Genomic DNA, 21630 nt, shown 5'->3' with positions numbered 1-21630 from the left:
TCCAAGTCCATTTAAGGATTACTGTTTCCTTTCAAAGCATTCGCAAAGGTGGGGGAGGCCCTCAACATTCAGCTAACAGATCTAACTTCCTCCCAAGTAAAAGTATTGTTATTGTAGGAGAGACTGATGTTATTGTATTACTGAAATTCTTTCATTTCAAAGCAATTGCAAGGATACTGAAAATGTCCATAGTCGATGAGAATGAGGCCTGGATAAAGCAATATACAGAGAGCACTGGAAATCTGGGAAAGAGAAAAAAAAGAACAGAACAGAGAGAGAAAAATTTTAAACACATAAAAATAAAGGCACTTTATTTTATAGCAGTTCATTTCACTCTGGAACCGGAACATGATTGGTTCTCCTTTAACAACCCCAGCCCAGCCAAGCTGCTGTGGATCCCTTACTCATTCATCTGGGGAACATTCTTTTCCTCCAATCATTTCTCCCCCAGTGATAGCTTGAGGTATGGGAGAGGACAAAGTGAGCCTCAGTGGGAAAGAGTATTATAAAAGGACCATCAGGGTGTCTTCTGCCAGCCAATTCACAAAGATGCCTGTGCTCAGTTTACTCCTGGGAACAGCTCCATGAATTGGCAGACCAGAGATGTTTGAGAACAGTGAGCATTAAAAACCCTGAGCATGGTGTCACTTTTACAATGCATTTCAGTTCTGCTGTCTAAAGAAGTGTGCAAGACCCAAGGCTGTTCCTAGATTCCATGTCAGAGCACAAATCTTGTTTTTTACTACCCAAGCAATAAATTTGACAAGAAGTATAATTCTGTAGTTCATGGTTACTAAACTTCAGTGCATCTTGTTATTGTTATTGAAGGGCATTAAAATAATTGCTGTAAAATAACTTCATGTTTTCTAACTGAAAAGTCTTTAATGCAAGATATACAGACTGTCATCCATTTTATGTAAACAGAAAGCATCTTGTGGTTTTGTAACATTAATTAACTTTCTTTTCAGCCTTTTAAATTTATATTCCAGTTAATAACGCAGAGGTCTTCAAAGTGTGAGGCGCATGTGGAGGAACGTTGCAGGGGGCATGGGAGCCCCTCTGTCTCAGGACTCTCAGCTCAGAAGCCCCACCACCCTGCCGCTGCTCCCCGGTCCTGACTGTGGCCCCACTCCCAGCTGGGGAGGGGAGGAACAGCAGGGGGTGTGCAGGGTAAAAAGTTTGGGGACCACTGTAATAACATTCATGCTCACTCACTCGCTCTCACTCACACTCCACACCAGACTTGGTATACTTGCCTTTTTTTTAGTTGATGTTTCTTTTAAACAACAGCAATACAAGATAACTGCAGGTATGTAAACCAGCAAATCAGCAATAAGAACTGAAAAACAGAAAGATTAACTGTGGATAAGAATCTCCCCCAAATAAGTATAGCTCATCACAATCCACTGATATTACCTATTTCCATTTATAAATTGTCTCTGGATTGTCAGCATGCAACTTTACTCTCCATTCTTCCCCTCCAACCTACATGGCTTGCATCTGATGTTTGGTTTTAAGAAAGGTAAGGATTAAGTCTTACATGCACCTATCACCAAGATGGGTGCAATGCCTGCACATTGTTTAATCTATACAAAACCCCCAAACTATGTAGCCACATACATGTCTTGGTGGGTTCAGCTGCCCACAAATTTTAAATGCATGTTTTAGATCTACGCCCTGTAGTGGAAACCTCAATTTCCTCATCAAATTCATGCCTTCTGAAGTTTCCCTAAAGTTTCAATCAGCCACAGTATTCTTCATTTTCTGTCTTGAATGATCATGAAGTATTGCTGTGTGCTCCAGCATTTGATTCTAGAGAGGGCTTTCCTTTACAAATCACATCATGGAATCCTAGTTTGTAAAGTGTTTTAGGAAGAAAGGAAATACATAAACATAACAGCTGATACAGGAATGGGTTAGTTCAACTCTAATGTATAATAAAACTGGCTGTATAGAATTTGATTTTGATAATGTTTCTAAGGGTACACCAAAATCTGTAGCTTGCATTCATTCAGCTGTTTCGGTCCCAGCACAGCCTCAGTCAGTAAATAAGCATGTTCTAGATTCTTTTCTCCAGCATGTAACACATTCTCAACTCTCAAAAGACATCATCATCTACAAATAAATTCTTGCAAGTTGTTCTAAGAAATAGTTCTCAACCTGTGGTACCCCTGGGGGTATGCAAAACACAGGCAGGGGGTACACGGAAAAAAACCCAGTGAAGAGAGGCAGGCAGCAGCCGCCCGCTTCCCGCCTGGTCCCAGTTCCCAGAGTGGAAAATTGAGTGTTGGGGTACTTATTAACATTTTCAGAAGTTAGGGGGTATTTGCTATTTAAAAGGTTGAGAAACACTGTTCTAAGGCACTGGGTGGTTTGAAGGCAGATTAAAGAGAGATGAAATCCAGACATGATTAATACAATCCTGTGGTTCATCAAAGCATTAATATTTCACAGAAGAAACACTGGGAGACTGAAAGAGAAGTGAGATTTTCTTTGCTCTGCCCACAGTAAATATTTTTAAAGACAGTTTGGAGGGGGACAAAAGAGATGGAACAAGAAGGGCTGCCTGCTCTGTGTTGGATAAAGCCCTGCTTTAAGGTGCTGGAAAAATTGTTCAGGGACTGTTCTTATACAGCCCGTCTAGTTTTAAACCTGGCATTTTGTCCACCTCTTGTTTTCTACTATATGTACAGTAAAACCTGCTTTAGCAACCACCTCTGAAGAGAGACCTGTCATGAGCGACTACTTGCAGTGGCCACGGAATGTTCCCCCCCCATAACTGTGAAGAGCGACAACCTGTCATCTGCAACTAGCAACTACATTTTCTTACTTCAATCCATAAAAACAAACATGTAGGAGAAACTGATCTTCCTTACTTCTGCACTGCTGCTGGCGAGGCGTTGACTTCAGAACTGGGTGCCTGGCCAGCACCTGCCACTCTCCAGCTGTCCAGCGCAGAAATAAGGGTGGCAATATTGCAACCCAACTACTATGGGCTTGTGACCTCTTTTTGCATCAGGACCCCCAGTTTGAGAAACACGGTGTACTTTTGAATATTTTTACCCTGTAGCATAGCATAAAAATACACACAAGACCAGATTCAGGATCTGTGATTCATGGCCACGAATTTGGTAGGGCCCTACTTATAAGTCTGTGAATGAACCGGAAGTTGAACTTGAACAAACAGGAACTTCAAAGGAAGATGTAGCGTGTTGAAACAAAAGGTGTACACTACTGCAAGTTACAGTTTAAAGCTAAAAGTAGTCAACATAGAAGCAAAAAAGAAATATGCAAATCCAAAGTGTTTCTCACACTGGAGCAATATGTTAAAGCAATATCACAGCTAGAAGCTGGTATCAGTTGCTGTCAAATTGCCAAAGAGTTTGGAGCTGGAAAAAACACAAATCCAAAACCTGTTATGACAGAAGGCAGAAATCCTCACCGATTCTGAGTCAAACGCAAATTCTTCAATGAAAATTAAATATGCCAATACTGGAAAAGAAGAAGTCAATTTGCTCACTTAAAAGTGGTTGAAATCCACTGTCGCTCATCATGTAAATGTGTCTGGTCCAATGTTAAAAGTCATGAAATGTATAGACAAGTTGGAAAACAGGGAGCTTAAAGCCAGCAATGGCTGGCTTATATTGTTTATTGCCTTTGGTACAGCACACAGTGAAAGTGGTGACATTAACCAATGTTTCAGATTGGAAGCAAAAGTTACCTGAACTCATACAGGATTATCTGCCATCGGAAACCTACAATTTGGATGCAACTGGACTATTTTTTAAAGGTGGTGGCATCAGCAAAACCCTCCATGTCAAAGGCAAGCAAATGGGAAACATTCAACATTCAAAGGAAAGAATCACCCTGGCTTTATGCACCAACATGAATGGAAATAATGAAAAGCCTTTCTGATTGGTAAATCCCAATGCCCACAATGCTTGGGCAAGTTGAATATCAAGGAGTTGCCCGTGGAACTTGAAGGCAAGAATATGATTAAAGACATTAAAGCATTTGCCATTCAAAAGGGCAACAATAGACTTTGAGAGCTGTTCAACAATGCAGAAGAAGTGATAAATATGCTCCTATCGTCACAGAGGCAGACAAAAATAAGTGACCTTTTCAAATAAATACAGGCTACTATAGGCTGAATCTAGAACTTTTTGATAACACAGGTACCTGTAATTGTAAAAATTTTCTTTTGGCCCCTGTCTAGAAGATAAGCACTTATATTAGTATACTGAATTTCCTCTGTTGGTAAACATAAATGCTGTAATACTGTATTAATAAACCCACCAAGAGATTGTAAATACAGTACAATACTGTACACTGTATGCAATGTTCATTTAAAAGGTGATTAAAATTAAACTATGGAACATTGGTAACAATAGTAGCCTTTCTGTACATTGTAAAAGTGACCATTTTACAGCAAACCTCTGAAGAGAGAGCACCACTTACAAGCAACCACTTTTGCTAATGAGTGGTCACTCGTGGCAATTTTTACTGTATGTCTTCCAAAATCAAACATACATCTCATCTTGTTCTGACAATGCTATTTACAGGTAGTGTAATTATCACATGAGAGATTGGAAAAAGTTTTAAACACACATCTCAATTTAGTTTGGAATTACATTCATATGCACGTACACATAGTGACGTAAATAGCAGCCTAAAACAGACAAACACAAATGGAGGAGATATGGCCTGTGCAAATAAACTGTACTATTTCATAAAGCACTCAAATACCTGAACATACAAGTTAGTTCAAACTTTTCATAGATGGGGAAAGACTGGTGTTTTTGGAAGCACTTATTTAAAATTACTCTGCAACATCTGTATTGTATGATTAAAATGTCTCAGTACTTCTCCTGTCATTATGAAGAATACTTATTCTCACTTAACCTTTCTTAATTCTTTCGTTTTTCCATGCATATAGCCCTATATACAGTTGGAAATATTTCTAAAAGTGGCTTATTCTTCAAAACTGTCGCATCCCAAAATTTCCTTTCATGTAAGAGAAAATTTACAAATACTCTAGTAATATCTTGTGTAAGCATTCACCCTTCTGATGAGAGGAAGCAATATTACAAAACAAGAAAAACTCCCGACTTTGAAGGATAGATATCATTATTCTAAGGAAAGGAAGGTGTGAGAGTAGCGGAACAAAGATCCTAATTTTGTGACTTGTTTCACTAGAACATATTATGGGGCTGTTATAAAGAGGATGGTGGTCACTTGTTCTCCACCTCCACTGGAGGTAGGACAAGAAGTAATGGGCTTAATCTGCAGCAAGGGACATTTAGGTTAGATATTAGGGCAAATTTTCTAACTGTTAGGTAGTTAGCTTCTGAACATGCTTCCAAGGAAGATTGTGGAAACCCCATCATTGAATGTTTTTAAGAACAGGTTAGGCAAACACCTGTCAGGGATGGTCTAGGTTTGCTTGTTCCTGACTCAGTGCAGTGGGCTGAACTTGACTTCTCAAGGTTCCTTCTAGCCCAACCTTTCTGTGATTCTATGATTAAACTGTTGGGACTTGAAATTCCAAATACTGGGATCTAAATTTTAAAAATTCACTAGTGATTAGGGGTGACGAACCTGAGAGAACTTGAAGGGGCCTAATTTTCAGAGTGCATGTCTCAGCACTTTCTAACTATCATGCCCCTTTAAGGTGTCTCAAGTTGGGCACCAAGAAATTGAGGCGCCCAAAAATTACTATTCACTTTTGAAAATCTTGGCCTGTTTCTTTCCAAAATCATAATTAGGATGCTGCATTATTTTCAGTCTAGAATGAACAAGAGATTGATCCTATATTAAGACCCCAATCCAGCAAAGAACTTAGGCATGTAAGTAGTCCACTAAATTCAAAGGAACTGTTCATGCTTAGAGTTAAGACTCTGCTAAGTGCTTTGCTGGATCTGGGACCTCGTGCTCAGCACGCTGAAGGAGCAAACCCCAAATGAGCAAGTCCACTGGGCTCACACAGACTGTGAAACATTATCAACTTGTCATGTCTTGGAGAAAATGTTTAAAATTTAAAACAGAAGTATAACACCAACAGTCAACATTCAACTGTAGTGAATTTTGTAATCCTGATTCACCAGTTTAATGACTATTGTTAAAAGAATACCTACAAGTTTTCTTAGTTTGTACATCAATGTTTTGTCAAGCGTGTTCATTTGAACCTTAATAAAAACCCTTTCAAGGGTAATTTTGTCCTAGTAATTTTTTTTCTAAATATAAATCAATTACTAGAAAACACAGTGAAAGGTTTGTGGGCAACACAAGGAAGTGCTTTTGAGGAGTATCAGATTCTGCTCAATATAATCAGCAAAATAAGGATGCTCACCCTGCAGAGTCATTTTATAAGACTCTGCACTCACTGCCACATGAAGCAAAAGATATGGCTAAACTTAAAAAATAAGGGGTGATTTGGCTGCCTTATGGCTACAGTCACATCACGGTTCCCAGTGTTCTTCACTAGCTGGAAGCCACTGGCCATATCATCAGCTGTCCCACTGATATGCCCATGAGAAGAGATGAAACTACTGAAGTCTAAATATATTACATTATGTTTTCATTACAGAAGCAGTTCAAAGTGCTGATAAGGTCAGAAAAGTGATTGAGATTTTTAATCAAACTGTTTAAAATGCTTTGGTCTTGCATGTTTGTTAACACCTATTTAATTCCAATGGCTGGTGAATATTTTGGAGAAAGGATGTCTTTGTTATAAAGATTAAATACCTGCCCCTCCAATTAAGGTATGAAAACTCACAGTAAATATTCTTGAAACCCCTAAGAGTGCCTTCTCCAAATTCAGTAAAGGCCAGACTTGACACACTTGATACCTCCAAGATAAAAAGCAAGCAGAATTTAAAAAAAAACAAAAAACCTTCAGGTCTTCTTTAGGCATCATAAAGAACCAAAAAGGTCGCAAAGCCATTTAAAAAAAAATCCTTTGCAGGTCACCTTTAAAATTTAAATTTGAGACTCAAACTACTGAAAAGTTCCTTTTAAAATTGTTACTGAAACCAATTCAATTTAAAAACTCTGCCTTAAGTTTAATACTGTCACTTTCACAAATGAGAGCAGAACTGAAAAGACAGACGCTTAGTTAACTGCAATACGCCCAAATTCAGCCAGTTTTAAAACAGAAATTGACCCAAAAAAAGGTGATGTCAAATTAAATGTGCTAAATTTGTGAGCTAGAAAAACTTATAAGATCAAGTTAAGGAAATGCAATTTTTTTTACCTGTTGCACGCATGAATAACTTATGTGGCTGGCTCTCATACCCACGGGATGTGTGGAGAGCAATCCAATTGGGATTTATTAACTTTGCACTGTAAAACAAAGTAGAGACACATCAAAATGTAGACAGTTCTCATTTCCCTTTATGTCCTTTTCAGCAATAAAAATGATAGGCACAGGGGCATATTCAGAGGATTAAGATGAATGAGGCAAACTTTCTCAAAAAGCAATAGTGACCAGGAAAGGGATTTCCTCACCACTAGATCAGTTTATTTTATCATATTCAGCCGCTAATCAGCAATACAAAAAATTGAAAATTATCTTGTGCTAATAAAGATTTGATTCTATTATTAGTTTGCATCTAGTGTCACTGGCACTTCTCAAAAGAAAGCTAGCGTGTGAGTTTTTAAATGTAAAACAGAAAGTAGGCATAGTGCGAACAGATGTGAAGTAAAAAACTTTCCCTTCATAGCTCTGCCAGTGCATCTTAACCTGATCTGCAGCACCCTTTTTCTTTCTCCCCCGAACAGAACACTCCAATTTTCTAAAAGTTGTTCTAACACTGGTTAAAGGCCACATAGGAAGAGCATTCCAATAACAGAATTATATTTACAGGGTATCACCTGGATCCACTCATCAAATGCCACTGCACCCACTGTAATACAAGAGGACTTGATCCTGCAGTCCCTTTGTAGACAAAGCTTCCCAACTGATTTCAATGTGGAACAAATGCAGGATCAGGTTTGAAGCAATAGGGTTGAAGTCATAATGCCCCATTCACTTTGCTGTTTCTACGGCTCCATAAGTGCACATAATACTTTTCAATAAGTGTACTATGCCAAAAGGGTAAGTCCCTGCCATTTGTTTTGTTCCTCTCCTCGGAGGGAGGGGGGAGGGGCAGAGGGAGGAAGAATATTCCCCCCCCCCCAATTCACCAATAGCAAACATTTAAAATAATCCTAAAATGATTAACTTACACATAAGCACACAAGAGACTGTGATAAGCAGTAAGAGGTGGATAATCAAGACCCCAGTATTGCAGATTATTGTCACTGGTATTGAAGTACCTGAAAAGCAAAAGAGAACATAAAAAGAGACTCCAGCATTGTAACTTCATCTCAGGCTAAAGAATTTGCACATTAAGCCAAATGTGTCTCTCTACCATAGAGTCAAACATTCAAAGGAATTAAATATTGCCTACTGGGATTTTTGTTTTACTAGAAATAACTGCAAACACTAAAATAAAACCAACAAAGGGATTCAGTATACATTTGCTGGCAACTGTGGTATGGAAGACTGTAAGAAGCCACTAGAGATGTGAAAACTGGCTCTACGCCAGCTAAGTATATTCATCAGGGGGAAAAAATTCCTTTACATGGGACCAAGTTGGAGGGATCCAGAGTTTACTGAGAAATAGAATGCTTGTACAAAATGAGCTCCCCACATCCATGAAAGCCCACAATTCCTGATTTGATACTCCCCACATTCACTAAAGCCCACAATTCCTGATTTGATAGTATCATCCCTACCTCCATCCACAATCATGAACTATATTTTTCAGATCCAGGAGCTATTCCAGCAGAAGGCTGAAACAGACACTTTGCCCAACCACAAAAAGAGAACATAGATTTAGCAGAGCTCAAAGAAAAGGCAATTTTTAAAGACTATTGATTTGACCTCATATATAGGGAGGTTTCCCTTATATTAAGGTTCTCAACTTCTGTTCTTTGGACTTAGGTGGCCCATTTATACCTTTAGAAGATGCTTCAGCTCACCCGTTTTGTTCCTCATTGGATCCAGGAGAACCCTTCTACTTCATAAAGATGTCAGCAGACACCTTTCACATGCTTTGTGAACTTTACTGAATTCACATATTGCACAGCTGTCTTATTTAGAACCATGATAGGAAAAGTCACAGATCAGTAGAAGGCTAATAATTGGCAGAGCCAAAGCCAGCAAAACATCTGCAGACAAGTCACCACAGAGCCAATTAATTATTTAAACAGAACCTATAAAGGAAATGTATACGTTTTCTTCAATTACAATAGCCCATGTTTACATATACAGACGTATGTACTAGTTTGTTAAAATATAGTACTTTAATGAGATTTAATTCTCAGGTGCAGCAGTCTATTTCACTCCTTTCACTGATGAGCCCCACCATGATATAGGTATGAAGAAATCTATTTGTGATCCTACTACTACTTCTGGCACATTCATTTCACAATGTCCATGTTTTTAACATCACAATTGATTACTTTGGCAGAAAACACTGCGTCCCCAACCCTGGACTGTATCATCACTGAGTGAAACAAGGAAGTAGAGATCGTACACAGAACTACTATAAGGAAGAGTCCAGCTTCTCAAATCTATATGCTGGATCTTGGGTCCAATGTTGCTTTCCTGTACACAAGGAACTCTTACGGACACCAATAGGTGTTCCTCACACAGAAGCAGAGAGTAATCCCTGAGTCTTGAGCTGCTGTTAGAGTCTGAGAGCAGATGCTTGCCCTTCATCATCAATGACAGGAATGAGTAAATGACAGGTGGAGTGGGATTTTGATAAGATATTGCATTTTGTGAAGCTTGACGGCGACTGTTGGAAAAATTTGAACTTTGCACCTCATACTTTTAGGTTATAATGTATACCATAAGCAATTAGGAGCAGCCAGACATACAAGAACATATATGCAAACAAACTGGAGTTTAATACAGTGGGAGATTGCACTCACATCTGGGTAATTCTACCAGTAGGTAGAAGAAACAAGGGCCTAGGGGAAATTTAACAGCAGATGTAACTGAGTTATCGAAGTAATATTTTCTACCTAGCTGACACAAGGTCATGAACCTGGATCAGAGATGTCAGCAATAACCAGTTCACCTAGTTCTACCTCAGAAAGAAAAAACTCTGGAGGATAATATGTGAGAGTACACAGAGAAAGGGTTTTCTTGCCTACAATTCTGCTTTGTCAATGGTTCTGTGGAAGGCTGGCAGCCATTTGAATTTAGCTACATCTTCCAGATGAAAGGAGGAAGGTTTTATGCAAGGAAAATAAAAGTTACAAAAATAAGACATCAGACTCTTTAAATCTCAGGGTGAAACAGACTGACTAGTCTTTTATAATTGCCAAGGGGCAAGTTCTTGGCTTTTCCAGTCTACCCACTCAAATGCAACCAATTTTTGACATTTATTACAGTAAATGATATTTCTTGAATTCCTTATGAACTGCCTGAAGTATCTTATGAACAATTGATGATAAATCATATTTCTTTAAGCTGCATCTCTGCTTCGTATCCTACCACTCAAGATTTCTTATGCCAAGACAGCTCAGCTCTTTCACATGGATTTTAATATCCTGCAATTTACTAGTAAGCTTCCAATTACTTTATGTATCTTACTCTTACCCTTCCATAAACTTGTAGTTTCAATGGGGAAACAGTATATATAATCAGCTGATACTTAGCAAGAGGTAACAACTGTCACATTTTAATTAGCAATACAAGAAGATAGGATGCCATTAACATAGCCTTTGATAAATATGCATGGGTCCTAGAGAAAGACAGGAAAAAAAGACAGATTTAAATTCTAGCCTCTGGCTCAGAGAAATCTTATGCAAGGAAATTGCATATTGTAGTTTATTGCAGCAATTTTTTAATATACTTTGTTTCTGAACATGGAATACACAGCAAAATTACATGTACATACATATCTAATATTAAATTAGAACTCAAGTCTATGAAAACACCAAGAGATATTTTAGGAGCATGCCAACTTTAGAGAATGTCTCTCTGTACCTAAGCAAAACAAATTTATATTGTAAATCATTTGTTGCTGCACAGACAGTTCTATTAGCGAACTTAAATGAGTACTATCAAAACTACTCAGATACTTAACCTTTGTCCTTTAACAGTTCTTTTACAGGTTGGGATGTAGCAACCTTCCATGCTGAACATTTCCATCCTATCCAAAACAATGCTTAATCTTCCAAGACTTAGCCATTGAATGTATCAGTTGAAAGACTAGTGTCCTGGTGTCCCAAAATTGAATGCAAATTGGCCGTCTTTCCAATGGTGCAGATTCCAGAGATACATTATTCTTCATAATACTAACAATTCTTAATTACTTAAATACTTACTAACAATTCCCAAACATTGCCATAACACATGCAGCAATGAGTCAGATATTGTAAAACATACCTTTTCTGAAATCCTATCAGTACCCAAGGTAACAGAGGACCTTCATTCAGCAGATACAGAAGACTATACGTTTTACAACTGAAGACTACAGTCTCCTGTAGTTCCAATGGTAGTAGCTCATATTATTATTTTTACATAGAATGAGCCAAGACATAGCACATTCTTTGTATCTTTACTATGTTCTCAGACTATTGCTTGTCAAACTAACTAGTATGTTGTATATACAAACATCTAACAAATCAAATTGAAGTTCTAAACACTTGCACATTTAGTAAGCAAAGACAATGGAACCTCAGTATAGGACCAGGGAGAAGCTGTGTGTTTAGAGTAATTCATAGAATGGTAAAAACCTTTTGAATAGATTTTAAAATTTCAAGTCTTGCTTTTATGAATTTTTTCATTACACATTGTAACCTGAAATTTAGAAGTGATACATACCATTGCTTGATGGGTAGATTGTAAGTAATTTCTTGCCAGTGCCTTTGAGCTTCATAGTCTCCATACATAGGTGGTTTTCCTGCACCTAAGAAAGTAAGAGATGGTAAAGAGTGCTTATGAATTTATTTTTTCTTTCTGACACTGCTTTTCCTCCAAGAATGCATCTGGAAATTAATATCATACTTGTTCTGGATACATCTCTATTATTGTCTAAAATTGGGACAGAATGAATAATGGATCATGTTTCCTATAAAAACATATATAGACAGCATAGAAGTAGTATTCTTTTAGAGTTCTGAATATTTCTGAGATGAGCCGTTATCAGCTTATACAATTTTCAAGAAACAGATGCAGTAGCCTGATCATTTTACATTGGTAATGTTATCAAGTATAGCATGAAAAATGTGGCATTTTCTCAGAAATAAAACCAAATAAAATTACTGCATTCCTATACATTTGTTGTGTGTGAATATGGCCTACTACATTTTCTGAAATAAAACAGAAAATGGGTGGCCCTCCCCACAGAGTTAACATTATAAGCAGTTTACTTATTTGTAATGTATGATGTAAAATCATTCTATTAAAGTGGTCCCATATTTGGAACGGGTTGAGAGGAAGAATTCATTTTTACAAAGCTTTCTGAATTGTCTATGCTGTCTATGCTCCATTTTTGTTTACCGCAATCATATTTCTCCCACATCTTTCCACTGAGTGATTGTTATGTAGTAGTTCAGAGTGATGACCCATGTCAAAGGATGCTTCTTACACACACACATAACATTTACAAGGCTCTCGGGAAGTTAGTTCAGTATGCCATGAAAAAACTTTATCAATTCAAAGTCTTCATAGGTTTGTTCACAAACAAGTTCCGTAAAGTCATCTAACTATGGTGGCAGCCACATATTATGTAGTCATCGCATTCAGATTATTTGCTATCTTTATCTTGTGATTACCTATTGAGAACAGAAACTAGGCAGACAGTTTCTTCCACTGAGATATTGACTCTAACCTCATGGAGATTGAAGAGTTTCTTTTAAATATAGGAAAGCCATCTATAATTCTTTCACATGATCTATGTTTCTGGGATTCACACAAGCACAGATATACGTGATTCGTTTGCATGTAGCACAGACAGAGTACATTATTTCTATAATAAGAGACATTCAGATAAAAGGTTCCCAAACATATCGCTGGGAGTAAAAGCCTCATCAATGCCCACCCTGGAATGATAAATATATTGGACAGAAAGGATCAGTCATAGGATTTACTAAATATAAAGAATGGTATTAACCACATTTTTCCAACCATCTGTAGATTTTTGTGGATGTACAGGGATTTTAACACCATTTCCTTCAAAAAGAAGTGAGAAAAGGGAATTAGATCACTTTAGAACTGGCAAACTAGTTCCTAATCCATAGTCAGACCCACTTTTTATATTCAGCTAGCTGGTGAACTAAGTAATTCGCTAGCTTGGGAATTGGCACTCACAGTTTGTTAAATATTAGCATGCTCTAAAGCCCGCTCAGAAGAACGCATCAACTATACCTAACGGATCTTTACCCAAGAAAGCAAAAGGAATCCTAGCATGATAATTAATGCATCTTTCTGCAGCTGGCAGCAGATGTATAGCCAAGTAGGATTCAGAATTTAAGAAAAATATATTGTTGTTCACATGCATTCCAATTTTCCACTCTGATAAGAAATGCCCCAGATACTAACACAGGCATTTTAAATCAACCCTTGCTTTGTCCAGTTTTATTGCAGCCTGCAAGTTGTAGGTTTCAAGGGCCAGATACATGCACTTGGCTTCTACTCACTTAATGGGAGCTTAGCAAATGTATCTACATGTACTATACTCTAAATGTACTAGAAACTACTTTTCCTGAATAATTATCTAAAACCCTCTAGGATTAACCATGCTGCCTTGGATAGCAACCTTCACTGTCATGCATTAGTCCTGTCTCAAACATAACACTAACTAACTGGGCTAGTGGTGTCTCAAAAAGGCGTCACAGGACAAGCAACAACATAAATAAAACGATGTAGCAACAGAACACTAGTATAGTTAATGGGAGTGGAAATAACCTCCATGTGTATAGTCATTCATGCCACACATGGTTCTGAACTATGCTGAATCTGCATTGCTAGCACAGTCTGCTTCGGAGAACAAACTACTTCTTTTAATCTCTTGATCTGTGTGTGATCTCACTGAGCAATAATGACAAAGCAAAGTAAAGGGACTCTATCATTCTGAAAATTACATTCCATAAAAACATCTTTTTTTCCCCCCAATGTATTTCATGAATTTAACAGTACAGGTTTATAATCTGGTTTACTGTTTCCCCTGTATAGTCAGGTAGGGCTCGATCCAACAAAATACACAAACAGTCCCACTAAAGTCAATGGCGCTACTCACATGATTCAAGTAAAGCACATGCTTTCCTGGATTAAGGCTTTACTCAGTTCCTCCCTTGCTGAAAATCCATTTACAAGGTTAAGATATGGAACAACAAAATTCTTTGAAAAAAATTTAAGGAAATTTTTAAAACTCAAGACATTATTTAAAGGGTACTCTCTCAGAACCTCTATCATTTTAGAATTAGTCAATTTAAAAAAAAAATCTCGTTAACAGTGTCCCTTTAACATGGATGAGTACAGGCTCCACAGCAATATAAGACGTTAATACAGTGGTGGCAATAGAAAAGGAGTATAATCTTGTGTGTATGTTTAAATAGATGAATTTGAAAAGGCCTAAACTATCTACAAAACAGAGAGGTCTCAAATTTGTGTCTTTAAAAGGCATTCAAGTTAACTATTTTTTATAAACATTATGAAATCAAACAATCATGTGTGGGGATTTTCAGTTTAACTTCCAGTGATCACTCCAAGTAAATGAAACTGAAGAGTTACGCATCAATTTAGTCACTAAATAATCATTGGACAATTCTGGTGGTTTTAGTGGTGAGGCTCTGAGCTCCCTTAAGAGAAATATACTCATCCTGTGGTTCTCCTGGCTGGCAGGGTTTGGAAGTATTATGCATTTAACCAAAGGAGTAAAGAGCAAGCTTTGTACAAATTGATTGAGGCTTCCAACAGCCAATTTAAAAGAGCCATCAAGAAGTCTTGAATATGTTAATTATTTTGCAGGCATCTCAAGGTAGGAGGGGGAAAGAAATGGATCTGAAAAATGATACGACTCTGGTTTATCTCATAACAAATTCAAGCAAATAAGGATGATGGTGTAAAAATCTAACCCTTCATTCCAGACCATCTATATAACCCTACCTTTACTACTACCAGTACAGCTTTAACTAAATGAACAATTTACTTGTGATAAAGCTTGAAGGGCAAGATTAACCGACTGTACTGCGAGGCTGTAGTGCTATTCTGCAACTATTGTAATATCTAAAGTGTAGGAAAGGAAAGTTGGCTGTTCTTTTATTCCTTCTTGCATATTTTAGTGGGGGACATTATAAGAGAGGATTAACACAATAGGGGCATTAGAATGGAATAGCTTTTTCTTTATGTTGTTTGTGGTGGCTCTGATGTCACTCATTGCTCAATTCAGTACAGAAAAAGAGATGGCAGCTCAAGATTCTCAAAACCTTAGGGAGGCACGGCGGCTATTGTATTATGGCCATATACTGCTTCCCGTTTATGAGACCTTACAAACAAGTTTTTAGCTCTTAGCTAAAGCTTTGCAATTCACCTTTATGTATTTGTTTTGCAGACTATGGATATACATTACCTGAATAAGAACCAAGCGATATCGACCAGCGTACAATAAGTCCTAGTAAGACAGTAACGGTCATTAAGCTCCATTTTTCCATAACTGCTCTTCAAAACAAATCAAAAGGTACCTGAAAACAAGAAAACAAACTCTATTGAACCTCTGCCTATGTTTCTGTCCCTTTATGCATTTGGAGTCCCATCATAATTTAGTGACACTGATGATAGTCCCGCTCTGTCCCACACCATCAGTGTGGTGTTGCAATAGTGCTTCTTTCTGCATGCTGCAATTAGAAAGGTTTATTCCAAGCATTAAGCCAAACATTATACAGAAATATCTTCTCCCATTTCTGTGCCACAAGCCAACTAAGCTTCTGGCAAAAGAAAGAGTGTTAGATTTCAAATTACTGAGAGGAACCCAGATCTCAAACCAACGTTCTGTTGTACACACATGCACATTCTTAGACCTCATCTCCTTAGTATGCTGGGGACAGTACATGTAATGCATACTTGTGGAGTGTGGTTTATCTATTGATGATGATTGTTATTTGAAAAATTTCCTGTTACAGTGTTTAAGTTTGAGGAGGGAAAATAATGAGGCTGCTCATATCCATCAATAACTTGCTTACTACTAAAAACCTGCAAAAGATTCAAGGATTTCTGTAAAATTCCTCAAACAAACTCCTCAACTACTAACCAATTAGCAATAACAAAACGCAGAATTGATAGTGTGACATTTAACCACTTTTTCTACTGCATTATCTTTTGCTTACATGATGACATAGGCTAAGAATGGATGTTTGCAATAGAATAGTGTTACTGCACAGATACTTAATACAGGCCTGATTCTGCAAACACTTATGACCAGGACTACTCAGAGCAGCAAATACTACACACTTTGGTAGTAATTGTTTTCAGGATCAGGCCTTCATCTCTTACAAAAACATTTTAAAAACAAGTCAGGCTTTCACTAAAATAAACAAACAAACAAACCCTAAACTACTTGTTAAAATAGGACCCACAATTTTTTTTAAAAATATTCAAATACAAAAAATATTCAGGATCTTCAGATACACCTGAAGCCCTAAAATTACAAATAAACATTTCAGAAGTCAAAAGGATTTTGACCCGGTTGATGACATTACTAACATCTGAATTTAAGCAAGAATCTGCATTCCTTACCCTTTGTTAGATATTTATAACATAATTCATGGTTTTAAATTCAGCTACATATTTTGATAAATACTTAAGATTCCAAATAGTTCAAGTATTTGTTTATTTTAAAACATTTCATCTTTAAAAGTAAGCAGTGTTCACATATTTGTTTGTTCCTTCTCTCCCTCCACAGAGTTAAAGGAGAGAAATATTTAACAGCTTCCGATGACTTATGTTGAGTACCTTGTTTAGTTCCAAAGTTCTGAGATAAACTATAATGTTTGCTACATAGGTAATATTTATTAAATAGAACATGAAAGAAAAATTATGATATGCTTTTTCTTTTACCCAATTATGAGGATGAGAACCCGAGACTTTCTGCAGCCTCCCTGAGAGCGAAGCTTCACACAGAGCAGGAAAACTATGGGAATGGTTTTAATTTGAGTTCTTATCTACACTCCATAGCTATCCCATCAGGCCACAGCGTAAAAAGCACTGCCCTAACTATTCCTTAATTTCCATGCCTTTCATTTCAGTCTAGGATTCCTCACCTTTTTATGGCAAACAAAACTAATCTTCATGCCCTGGAAACCTGGGTTAAATTCAGTCCTGGCATACATGGTTCCTACTCCTTTAGAGCCAACTTACTTTTGGCTCCATGACTCTGATACTAATCAGGGCTAAACTGGGCCCTCAGTCTCTAAAGTTTAGTTAAAACATTAAGTCCATTTCTATAAATAGGGCTTACAAATGTTACCTGCAGAGGGGGAAAGTGTAACATAGTTTTGCTGGACCACACTTAGAGTGAACTGAGATTATAACAATGATAATAGACACAGCAGGTGAGTTTTACTTTCTTCTTTTATACTGGTTTTAAACTTAAAAAGGAACCAGGGACCCCACCTCCCACTTAAGGCACTCTATCTATCACAGACCCCCCTTCCACAGAGAATATGAAGGATGCAACTTTCTAAATAGATATGAGTGGAGAAACTAGAACTTCTTACCCTTGCCTCCTTTTACACAAGAGCACAGAAGGGCTGACCTACCCTCAGTTAGCCTGCTATATAGCTTGGTTGTCCATCCTAAGAATCCAGTAGCAATGACAGAAATGCTCTGGGTCTGATCTGGTGGTGTCCAAAACACAGGGGAAATGCACACATCAAATATGTTGTCTACTGGAGGGTTTGAAGCAGCAATACTGTACCACTCACAAACCACTATGGGTAGGAGATGCAAACCTTGGCCTAAAGTGTTTTCTTCTCACTCAAACCCTGTAAGAAGTTTGAGGAAGAAACTACATCAGTCATGTTAGTCAGAGATAATATTAAATCTAAAATCTGTACCCCAGCTAAAGCAACAGCAAGGGTAGCATTTCCTCCACAGAAGATCAGTAACAGATACACTTGAGTATGTGGATGAGTCTGAATCTGGATCTGAGCACTAAAGTCTGTCCTCTGAGAAGAAGAGACAGCATCGAGGGTCAGTAAATCTAACATTCATGCTACTGCCAAGAAATAGCAGCATCAGCATTCACACTTGCTGTGCCTCTGACAAAGCAGCTACACCACCAGATACTTTTAGGTTATCCTACCCAGGCTGAGCACAGGATTTATTTACCAGTGTCTGAATCCTGTGCCACCCATAACACCAAAAAGAACTGATCTCTCCAGCAGTCCCCTAGTTGTACAAAGGGATATTAACACTGATATGTGTGTGCTTTTCATATAGTATATGCACATTTTATATGTCTAAATAAAAGATGACACTAAGATTGACGAAATTATCTGAAACGTCATTCTAAATGAGCTCTCATTTCTCTTTGGCTTGTAACATCAATATTCTTTAACTCCCAACACTACAAACAAGCTCTGCATAAGTTTGTTTCTTCTTGTAACATACCAAAATCTCTATATCCCAGTTGAAATCTATCTTCACATTTCTCACCTTGACATTGATAACTGTGACATTCTCCTCCCTAATGCTCCCTCGGTCGAGTCTATTCAAAACACCATTGCTAAAGTTATCTTCCCCGCCAACCATGCTGTATACGTGCCCCCATCATGAATCCCTTTTCTGGATTCTTCTCTTTTATCCCATTAAATTTAAGCTGCTTGTAAAGTCCTACATAACACCATTATAGCCTAGATCTAGACTCTCACTTTCTCCTGCTCTTTTCATCTCCTGCTGCCACTCTTGCCTTCATGTTCCTTTGTAGTTCCCTATTATTGGAACAGTCTCCCATTTCTTGTCTATCAAGTTCCCTCTTTCGCTCTCCTCCTTAAAACCCAGTTCTTAAAAAATTCCATACTTCCTCATTAATAATCATTAATAAGTTTGTCTTCCTCATTAATAATCACTCCATAACTTCCTTTACCTAAAGTGTTGCCTGGTGTTTTGTCTCTGCTAGACTCTAAGCTCCTTGGAGCACAGAACACATCATATTTAGATAAGGAAAGTGCTGCATAGATATACAATGCAAAATAAATAGTTAGTAGTAATAACGATACAAAACACCTATGGTGGGATCCACAAAAGCACTCAGGCACCTAAATCCCATTTGTAAGTACCACTGAAATCCACAAAACTCCTGATCGGCTTCTGCCTAACCCTGTAGGCACCTAAACTCACTTGGCACCTAAGTTTTTGCAGTAGAAGTTCCCTAGGCACCTACATTCCTGCCTCTGAGTATGTGCATCGCTACATCCCAATTAAGTGATGGGGGGCAAGATAGACGCTCCTCTGCCTATACTGTGTATAGGATCCAATATAGCAGGTGTGCTCAACTGCTTAACTTCACAAAACATCTAGAGGGGAGGAGGAGGACCCACTTATTACCCTAACCACTGGGCTAAAAGTTTTCTCACCTGGGATGTGGAAGACTCCTAGTACAAGTCCCCCCCCCTCTGCCTGATGAGGAGATAGGATTTGAATGGGGCTCTGCCTCCTCACTGGGTGCAAGTGTGTAATGCTGTTGTGATTCAGGGGGGAAAAAATCAATTCCTTCATGATTACTGGTTCAAGATGAGTGCTCAAGAAAAGGTACTAGTCCTGAAAGCACTTACTCTGTTCCACCAATGTGTTTCTCTGTTTTGTCAAGCCATGAAACGTTAGACCCTAACTTGTTGGTGTCCTTAATGTTTTCAATATTTTTCTTGTTACAGGATGTTAAATAAAACTTTAACTTCATTAGATTGTTGAAGCTCCTCTCAAATGTAGAAAAAGAAATACTTAAAATGTCAGCAGCAGCACCGTAATCAAAGAGTTTCTAAACTCTTAACCACAGAGAAAACTGCAGCTGAGGTGCAATAATGAGCATGTCTTAGCATCTTGTGAAACCATTATTTTAACATGTTCACATTCAACACCACCAAAAAAACTGAACATAAATTATAAAATAGGTGACACCCAAGGTATCAAATCTAATCATTCTGATTACCATTTTGTTTGTCCTGACACTCATTTCAATACCAGCATGATTTTGGCAGTCAGTGTTCCCATAAACTTATAGATCCATGTTTTATACTCTCTGCTGGCAGACTGTGATTACAAGGTCTCAGGTTATAGTGTATTAATTATAGATCTCAGTTCTTGATATTGCAGCCATTAGTATCACGTTACAATTGAAGTGGAGGGGTCAAAAGGCAAAATGATAATCACAATGATGTACTTTCAGTGTTGATATCTCACAAACCACCATGGCTGAAAAAAATTAAGCAACGTTGCCAAATTAGTTTGCATTTTGTCACTGATGAAGTATTAACTTCTCCCTGTGCTATTTTATGCACTACTGTTCATTTATAAGTGGACCAGGCAAAAACACAGGCCAAGACAGCAAACCTCTGGGATCTATCCCAAGAAAAACTATTGGCTTGGACCCTTGTAAACAGAAATGGATACGTTTTGTTCAACTCCAGTTATAATTCTGTATGGGACATTTCCAGTCTTTTCCAACTCAATTGTGACTCCCTAAATAAAGGTACAATCAGAAAGGAGAGGAAGAAGCAGCTGATGTGCTTGAACAAAGATGATGGTTTCAGACAAATATTTCTTTTAATAAAAAAGACAAAAGGAGAAAAAGGCTCAGGGAAGATCCACTGACTAACCGCCTCTAACTAGCGTGTCACCGCCCCGCATGTTTGTGGCACTTGAGGAGCACTGTGATGAGATCCAAGCGCTGCTGGGCATGGTAAGAAGTTACCAAGAGACACATGTTAAATCTGTTGGTTTCTCCGATGATGGACCGATATTCTACCCACTGGGTATGATGCAGAGGGCTCCAGTCCCCACCACACACCAGGGTAGATCCACTTCCATTTCTCAGCACCGTTAGGTGGACCCAAGGGCAATCTGCCCTCCCCGCGACAGCCAGGGGCAGGCCACACGCTCCCACTCTCAAAGGGAAGGCGGCAGAAGTGGGGGGCCCTGTGCCCCCACCTGACAAGATCAGACCCTTCCAGCCAGCTCTTCGTCCAGCCCACGCAATGGGGGGGGTCCCCACCCCCGTGACCCCGCTGAGGGCCCCTCCTCCTGCCCGCCACACACAGCAGGGGGCCCCACGCGCGCCCCCTTCACGTACGGCAGGTAGGGCGCCCGTTAACCGCCCGCCGCCACTCCGGAGGCCCCGCCCCGGGGTGACATCCGTGGAGCCTGGGCCCCCTCACACGCACCCACTGGGAGCCCAGGAAGCGCCCCCGCGAGGCACCAGGAAGCGCTGCCTCTCTCCCCCCAGCACGGGAGCGCGCTCCCGTCCTCCTCCTCCCATTCCCTCTTGCGCGAGCCCGCAGATCCCAGTGAACGGACGGACTCACCGTCACGCGCGCGTCCCCCGGTGATTCCGCGCTCGAACGCAGCCGTTTCCG

The 21630-nt window shown here is 38.8% G+C and overlaps 1 protein-coding gene across 2 annotated transcripts in view; it reads right to left on the bottom strand.

Annotated features, from left to right (window-relative positions):
- The window catches only part of ALG6 (ALG6 alpha-1,3-glucosyltransferase), a 34113-nt gene extending 12483 nt beyond the window's left edge, over nucleotides 1-21630 (bottom strand). Inside the window, exons 1-7 of one of the 2 annotated variants that reach the window (XM_067535546.1) lie at nucleotides 21580-21630; nucleotides 15633-15744; nucleotides 11885-11969; nucleotides 8227-8316; nucleotides 7253-7341; nucleotides 1257-1339; nucleotides 178-242 (exon numbers count right to left, since the gene is read on the bottom strand). In XM_067535546.1, the coding sequence (XP_067391647.1) occupies nucleotides 178-242; nucleotides 1257-1339; nucleotides 7253-7341; nucleotides 8227-8316; nucleotides 11885-11969; nucleotides 15633-15714 (494 nt within the window). In that variant the 5' untranslated portion in view covers nucleotides 15715-15744; nucleotides 21580-21630. Of the gene's footprint in view, nucleotides 1-177; nucleotides 243-1256; nucleotides 1340-7252; nucleotides 7342-8226; nucleotides 8317-11884; nucleotides 11970-15632; nucleotides 15745-19635; nucleotides 19707-21579 lie in introns of those variants that run through there. The other variant, XM_067535547.1, reaches the window with a different exon arrangement.

Source organism: Emydura macquarii, unplaced genomic scaffold (genome assembly GCF_026122565.2).
Source record: "Emydura macquarii macquarii isolate MOO-44397 ecotype Brisbane River unplaced genomic scaffold, CSIRO-AGI_Emac_v2 contig_3506, whole genome shotgun sequence".
Lineage (NCBI taxonomy): Eukaryota > Metazoa > Chordata > Testudines > Chelidae > Emydura > Emydura macquarii.
The sequence above is the reverse complement of the archived record's forward strand: the minus strand, read 5'-3'. Positions and strand labels throughout refer to the sequence as shown.